Genomic DNA, 8061 nt, shown 5'->3' with positions numbered 1-8061 from the left:
GCTTCTTTGTAATATCCATTTGCAGATTTTAAATGGCTTACTACTACTGTGGCTTACAGTCTTACTATCCATGTTTGAGAGAAAGGAAAAGTTGGGGCATCCTGCTAAGATACAACAACCTGGAAAGGCAATGAGGACGGCATGCACTTCAAGCTGGCTCCTAAGCCCTACCCTGGTCCCACCCTTGGAAAGAATTTTGCTAAAACTGAGATGAAACCCTAGTGAGAAATTACTGAGCATTTTCCCCTTTTTCTAGTGACACGGAAAATAATGACACTGTTCACTATGTAGCCAGCCACACCCTTACTTTAATAGACATTTCACAGCAGACATTTCAGAGGTGAACCTTTCCAGAAGGTTTAATTTAACCACTCCGTACTTCAGAACATTTCATCCCTCCAAAAGCCTCATATATTCCAAACAAATGCAAAATCTGTTTTGCACAGAGTGAGAAATCCCTACTATAATGGGAGATATCAGCATCCAGAAAGAGTCCACAAACAGTGTGAACAGCTACTCCTATTTACATTTAATGTTCTCCCCCTTATTACTATTACAGAAGCAAGCACAGCTAGAGAATGATCAGGACAAGGATTAGAACAGGTCTAATCGGGTGTTCAGACCCCATTGCATCAAGGACTTTCCACTCTGAAAGAGGAGGGATGGAAATACCATATTTGTTTGTAGCAAAGGAGATGTCTGGGAGGGAGGGGAATCAAAGTGGTGTGGTGCATAAATACAGGCAAATCTCCTCCACAGCCTCCTGAATGTTAGAGAGGAGGAACTGGAGTGGACATTGGTGGGATTTCTTTAGCACTGAGGTCGAGCACTTTCAGATATGTTAACATCCTCTGTTTGTAACAATTTGTAAATATTTTGCTTTAGCAAGGGAAAGCAGTGTAGGCTACTATTGGGTAGAAATAACTAGCAAAAGGGAGAAATGCTTTAGAAATTGTTGTTTAATGTGGGGGTCAGTTTGCTTTCCAGTAATCTCTCTTTCTGGTATTTGATCCATCTCTGGAGATTGATGCCCCGTGTTTGATTTCTCAGGCAAGAAGAGACCGAAGCACTACAGACACAAAGAGGAGCAACCAGAGCAATGTCACTGGCAGGGGTAAGGTGCCTGGTGACCGGCGCGGGAGGGTTCCTTGGCCAGAGGATCGTTCGCTTACTACTGGAAGAAGATGAGGCGCTGGCTGAGATCCGACTGCTGGACAAAGCCTTCAGCAGAGAGGCACTCTGGAGCTTTGGCAGTGAGTAGCATCTTGTGAGCATGGTGAGCTGCAAGTATGCATGTATATTGCTCAGGTGAATGGTTGGAAGCCCTTACCTCCCGCTCAAACCCAGTTTTGTGGGCAAAGGATTTCTTTCAAGGAAGTTTTGCTTTATTCCTCACTCTCTCCAGCATAGAAATCAGGCATAAGACTTGATAGCAAGAGTTTTCTTAGGCCCTGAGGATTTGCTAAGATCAGAAGACAGACCAATACACTGATAATGCAGCAATCAAACTGCCTTCAGCCTGGCTTCTATTGTATCCTGACTTTCCCTCTGCACTCTCAGCACTGGCTGAGGCTTCCGTGGATATAGCTTAAAATTTGATTATTATTGTTGCAGCTGCTTGGAGGGCAGAACATTTGTGATACGCATAGAAGAGACCCATTTCAAAAGGCAAGCCAAAACTTTGTTGCTTTGAGTGGGCTGGAAACAGCATAAAAGAGTCACATTCACAGTCAGAAATAGTCTGTGGTAGAGAAAAAAGCTCAGAAAACTATTCTGTACTTTTCTGTATCTCATTTCCTGGGATCCTGAGTACTTCTATACAAGTCACATGGGTACCTTAATTCAATCATATTCTTTAATGCCTGACAGACATTTAATTGACATGCATTCCTCCATCACATTATACCCTCAGAGCTATTCTTCCCCCATGCTGGCATTATCTCTGTGCGAACCCTCATGAAATATCCCAATATAATTTGCTTAAGAGCCACAATATTTCTACGCAGTGCTTAAGTGCCACTGAAAAATAGTAACAGTGCACCATAAACCTGGTGCAAATTGTGCGAGCGGTTAGAATGGTTTTATACAACCTTTATGCAACTTTCTTCTCATTATATCTCAGTCAACATTCCTCTGGATTTGCTAGACGTCCTTGAGCCTTGCAGCAGCCCTTTCTGCTCTGATTTCCTTTGCAGTGACTAAGCCTGCTGCTGCGCCAGCTCCTGCAGCATCAGTACCGTGTGTGAGCACATTCCGGGCTGGGCTGCAAAAGAAGTTTTGCCATTCCTTTTGTGTTCACAGTAAAGCTCCGTGCCCTCTCTTTTTCCTCCCCCTTCCCTCCTTGAACCCTGCTCAGACACTGCTTTCTTCTGCTCTTGTTACATTGCTGCTATCTGATCAGTTATCAGAGCCTTTTTTTCCTTCTCTTTCCTGCCCCATAAACAGGCAGTAGGGACAGCTGGCATGCAGTTCAGTTGTGTTTGAATTGCCATATACCCCTTCTATTTCTATCAGCTTCTGTAGCAAAATGTCTTCAAGTGCCCGTGCTCAGGGCATCTGATGCAGCTTCCTGCTATTCCCTTTCAAGCCCTTCTCTAGCACAGGAATCCTTACTCCAAACACAAAGCTTTTGCAGACATGGGGCTGAAGTCTTCTCACCTCCAATACTTTCACTGCAGTGACTTTGGCTTAATGGCACACTTCTGGATTTATTGAATAGCCAAAAGCAGAAATGAGTCTTTTTCTATGTGACTGAGCTCTCCAAGTACCTTGTATTTGCAACATTTTGCAGAGTCAGGGACATAGTTAATAAGACACAGGAGCATGTGCAAGTTATTGCTCTTTGTGCCAGTTTCTGCTGGGGCACTCAAGGACACTCGTCTTTTACTGAAGCAAGTTTCCTGCTGAGACCTCTGCAGTAACTCTCAGTCCATACAGAACAGTGGCATTTGCTGCCTTCCACAACCACAGGGAGTCTGGGAGGGTCACCTCAATGCAACGTGCTGCGAGCTGGGGCCTGCCCAGTTGTTCTGTGTGGTTGAGAATTAATATGGTATGGAACACGGTAGTTGGTGCCACAGGTTTCCTACCACTCTTTCCCATTACATCATTTCTCTGGTTTCAGTTATGCAGTTCTTTTTGTACTTAGAAATACACGTGCAGATCAGGTTTTTACACTACTAACCCAAAGCTGCTCTGAAGTAGAGGGGAAGGAGAGGGAGAAGGGATGGCACTTTGTTGGTATTTGTTTTGTTGTTGTTTTGGTTTTGTTTAGTGCTGTTTTTTTTCTTCTTCCCCCAGTACTTTTGCTGGGAGAAAGCTGGGAAGTCTCACTGCTTTTAGTTCAGTGTGGTAGATTTACCTTTTTCACTCTATTCAAATAGAAATGTAAAGTAGCTGTAAGAAAAACTCAGCAGCTGAAATGGGAACAGAATTGACATCTCAGCCTCCCTGGGCTAAAGAAACTAGTCTGCATTACCCTTTATATATGTAAATACGATGCAGTTTTCAGTTTTACCCTATGAATGTAGATCACTTTAAAGAACCATCCATCTACCCAGGGAAAAGGAGAGATCTCTTGTGCAGGACATCGTACAAAAAAAGAAAGAGAGTTTAGGGCAAATAATCTGACTGGATTTGGTGAGTCAGACACTGCCCACAACAGGGCATTATATTTTACTAAGCAAACATTACATTTCCAAACAAAAACTACCATCTAGCAAGCAAAGAGCATTGCTTACAACTCAGCTTCTTATAACCACAGCTTCAATTGCAAGCCCAAGCAAGGCACAGAGCAGCTGGACCACAGCTTTCCAACGACTGATACCCTCCATCTCTGTGATCAGGTTTATAAAAGGCAGTTCCTTTTATATTTTTTCCTGAAAGCTTTGATTTTCGTGTGTAAAACCCTCAATTTGCCTCTCTTGTGCCCAGCCACAGTAACCACTCTAAAGTATATGTATGTCAGAATTTACATTGTGAAAATCACATGGTTCAGTTCTTTGGATTACTGCATCCCCACAAAGTATTACTTGTGGAGGGCAACCCTCCATGGGCTGTACAAAGACCTAATGTTTGTATCAGATGCTTCACAACAAACCTATCCCCATCCATACAGGTAGAGGTCAGTGTAAACCGCCTGAAAACAGAGCCCTGGGAAATAAGTGCACTCTGTAAAATAAAAGAGCACAGAACAGCACATGGCAGTGATCATGGTGGGAGAACAACAGCTTTAGATTTACTGAACTTTTGGAAATGTTGAGCAATTAGGCTCTTGTTCCATATTTCAGATGAAGAGGTTGTAAAGAAAAAAATTAGGCCCTCAGACTTGTGTCAGAACAATTGTTAAACTAAGGCAGGATTAAATCCTGTCAGATTACGAGATGAAGAGAGAAAACCACTGTAAATAGTATCTCACACTCAGTTTCATGACTTAGCAGCTGTGTCTGTCAGTGTTTCTCCATTAAAGATATGGTGTGAAATCCTGCCTGCTTGGGAATGACAAAACAGTAGCATATACACCATTTTAGTCATGGCTGAGGTTAAAAGCTGTGAAATTAATCAAGTCCTTGCCTTATTTATGTTCACTGAAGCTGGAAGAAGACAAAGCACCTGCCTGTGCCTATGGAGCCCTCTAGTGCATCCACAGCAAGGAGAGGACTTCAATAAGATACTTCAATAAGAAGGCAGCCTCTAGAACATATATAGCTAGAACTGCTCCCCTTGTGAAATTTAAAATAGACTAGTCTCATACCTGAAGGTCCCTGATGGCAGTAGGAAGGATTTCTTGATGTTATTTCTCTATTTCTTTCTTTGTTTTTTAAAGAAGGAATTACATTGAATATGTCTCTGAAAGTATGGTATGCGATGCAACATAGACCTTGTAGCTCTGCAGCTAGCACCTGACATTACAGCCATTGGAAAATGCCTTCTGTTTTGCCAGCTTCAGCAAGCACACAGCCTTCCATCATTTCTTCCAGCACCCATATTAGGATCCCTGGAAGGACTTTGCTTTGTTTTCTGTTCCCTCTGCAGAGTTCCAGGGCAAGACTGAGGTGAAGATCCTGGAAGGGGACATCCGAGATGTGGAGTTCCTGCACCGTGCCTGCCAGGGGGTCTCGCTCGTCATCCATACAGCATCCATCATCGACACACTTGGCCTTGTGGAGAAGCAGGTGCTTTGGGAAGTCAATGTGACAGGTGAGAGGGCAAAACACCTTTCTCAGGCCCCTATTTCACCCTCATCCCTCTGAGCTACAAACCTTCTGTGCTGTGTATGGGCACTGCCTGCCTTCTGTGCATACTGGTGCTTCAGCTTCTAGGTGAGGATACAGGGAAGGCGTCTCGTTACTGTAAGAACTTTCTCATTTTTTTACCATACAACTTTTATTTTCAAATAAAGCACATTTTAGTTGGGTGAAATTGACCCCAAAAGGACAGCGACCGCCATGATAATGTGATGTTAGTTTTGTTAAACTCGCTCTCCATTTGGTTTTATCCAGCTCTTCACAGCTTTTCACTTTTCACATTCCTGGCTGTGTAACTTTTCTTCCCTTGTACTGCTTTGGTTTTTCATACAGCCTCATCCAGATTCACACTGCATTTGTTTCAGCATCTCTTATTTTCTTGCTCAAGTTTGAATTCAATAATTCTTCTCATCCCTTAATCATTAATGGGGCTGTATTTTGCTGCAAACATTTCTCACTTCTTTGAACCACTTTTATCATTCTATTTTCCTTAGCAGTGCTTTGTGCTGCCTTTGGATGTTGTTCTGATAGACTAAGGTTTGTTAATGTACTTATGTACCAAAACTGGATTTTGTCCTCCAGGTTTTTACCAATACCTTTCTGATTTTGATTTAATGTTTCATTTCCAAAGATCTTCAGATGCCTCTGAGCTGTATCTTCTCTTTCAAAGACACTTTTTCATATATAATGTCCCTCATTACACCATGCACAACATATACGGTGATTTCTGCCTCAAATCTCAGAAGAAAAAAAGAATCAATTTGCAATTTAAGCAAATTACTAAAATACTTATTTCTTACCACACTGAATGGGGGTTTCCTATTTTAATCCTCCTATCTACTCGCAAGGCCTTGAACTGGCCAGCTTACTTCTCCTACCCTTGAGATAAGCATTGTGATAGGATATCATAAAAGACCCACCTTTCTTGACCTGGGAAGATCTAGGCTGGATCCTTTTTTAGTTAACTCAGCTACATGCCACCTAACTTGCACGTTTCTCTTTTGAAGGTACTCAGATGCTGCTGGAGGCATGTGCTCGTTGTAACGTTCAGCACTTCATATACACCAGCACCATAGAGGTGGCGGGCCCAAACTGCAGGGGTGACCCAATTTTCAATGGCGATGAAGATACACCTTACGAGAGTACATCGAAATTTCCTTATGCTCTAAGCAAGAGGCTGGCAGAGGAATCTGTGCTGAAGGCAGATGGCCAGATGTTGAAGGATGGAGGCGCGCTTGTGACCTGTGCCCTGAGATCCATGTACATTTTTGGAGAAGGATGCCGGTTTCTTCAAGGTCATTTGGATAAGTGCCTGCTGAATAAAAATGTCTACCTGCGCTTCTCCAGGAAGGAGGCTTTAGTAAACCCTGTGTACGTGGGGAACATTGCCTGGGCACACGTGCAGGTAGCCAAAGCTTTGCAGGTCCCACAGAAAGCCAGACATATCAGGGGGCAGTTCTACTACATCTCAGATGACACTCCTCACATGAGCTACGCAGATCTGAATTATGAGCTGACCAAGGAGCTGGGCTTTGGAATTGAGCCTTGGCTCCCCATGCCTCTGACAATGCTATATTACTTCTCAATGCTGCTGGAGATTGTGAGCTTCATGCTCAGGCCCTTTGTCAGGTACATCCCTTCAACCAACCGACACCTGGTCACTCTGCTGAACACCCCCTTCACTTTCTCCTACAGAAAGGCCCAAAAGGATTTTGGCTACGTGCCCCGTTACACGTGGGAAGAGGCAAAGAGGTATACCAGCCAGTGGATTGCCTCCATAGTCCCACAGAGGAAGGAGTACTTAAAAAGCAAGAAAGCCTAAGTTCTAAGAAGAGCTGAGGCCTGCACTCACCGAGGGCCACAAGGCAGAGGGCAGCTGGGTAAACAACAACAGCAGATAACTACCCAGTGTTACCTTCAATCGTTCCCAGAACCAAAATAAATAAAGGTGAAATGTCCATTTGTTTGTCAAGAACAGTCTGATCAGGGTAATGTTATTGTATAGTCCTACACTTGGGCAGCATGAAGACGTTGACGCACTCAGCCCTTCTTTTGACTCCATACATTCTTTAAGGCTTTGTAAAGTAATAAAGGCACGACTTGCCCTAGAATGATTACTACAATTTGCAAGCATGTATTGTTAAGCTATACCCATCTCAGTCAGCATTACACAGCAGGCAGAAGCCACTTGATAGCAAAAGCAGTTACAAGTCTTGCTTGCTTTTTCAAAAGCATCATCCAGCTTTCTGTAGTACTGACAGTACAACCTGAGAGGAAACATGGGCAGGGTACAGGGTAAGCCACCATCACAGTTGTTCAGTGCAACATTATCTTTAATTAGAGCAGTTGTGTAGAGAGAAAGGAATCAAATTATGTCTGCTCTTCATCCCTTCTCATTTTCCTAGTTAAGATTTATCAAACTTGATAGCAGCCTGGAAGAACTATAGCTGCAATATGATGGGAAGGAGAAAAATATTGCAGGGCAGCCTTTGTCACTGGCAATACCCCTCTTATGGTTTGTATGGTGGGGCATCCTGCACACACACTTTCCCTTGCAAGTTCTATAGACTATATCAATACCTGAACTGGCCAAATCAGTCTTTATCCTGAACCATTTGGATTGCCTTGGAGATGCTCAAATGGAAAATTCTATTTGTATTTAGCCTTGGAGCAATGTTCAGAGTTGTAGCGTGGTATAGTGATACCTTCCCTCTGCCCAAATAGAGTGTAATCAAGACCACAAAATCTTCTGTAGACATTGTGTAACCTTTAACCCTCTACATGGTCTTCCAGCCACTGCCCCAGGCCTGTAGCG

The 8061-nt window shown here is 43.3% G+C and overlaps 1 protein-coding gene across 1 annotated transcript; it reads left to right on the top strand.

Moving 5' to 3' along the window:
- The first annotated feature begins 691 nt into the window (after positions 1-691).
- On the top strand, positions 692-7221 carry LOC107319373 (3 beta-hydroxysteroid dehydrogenase/Delta 5-->4-isomerase). The gene is made up of 4 exons (XM_015874122.2): positions 692-821; positions 1051-1253; positions 5035-5199; positions 6254-7221. The coding sequence occupies exons 2-4, from the start codon at positions 1100-1102 to the stop codon at positions 7066-7068; spliced, it is 1134 nt and encodes a 377-aa protein (XP_015729608.1). The 5' UTR covers positions 692-821; positions 1051-1099; the 3' UTR covers positions 7069-7221.
- Positions 7222-8061: the final 840 nt, after the last annotated feature.

This window comes from Coturnix japonica, chromosome 1 (genome assembly GCF_001577835.2).
Source record: "Coturnix japonica isolate 7356 chromosome 1, Coturnix japonica 2.1, whole genome shotgun sequence".
Lineage (NCBI taxonomy): Eukaryota > Metazoa > Chordata > Aves > Galliformes > Phasianidae > Coturnix > Coturnix japonica.
Note: the sequence above shows the minus strand (reverse complement) of the source record. Positions and strands in the feature narration are given on the sequence as shown.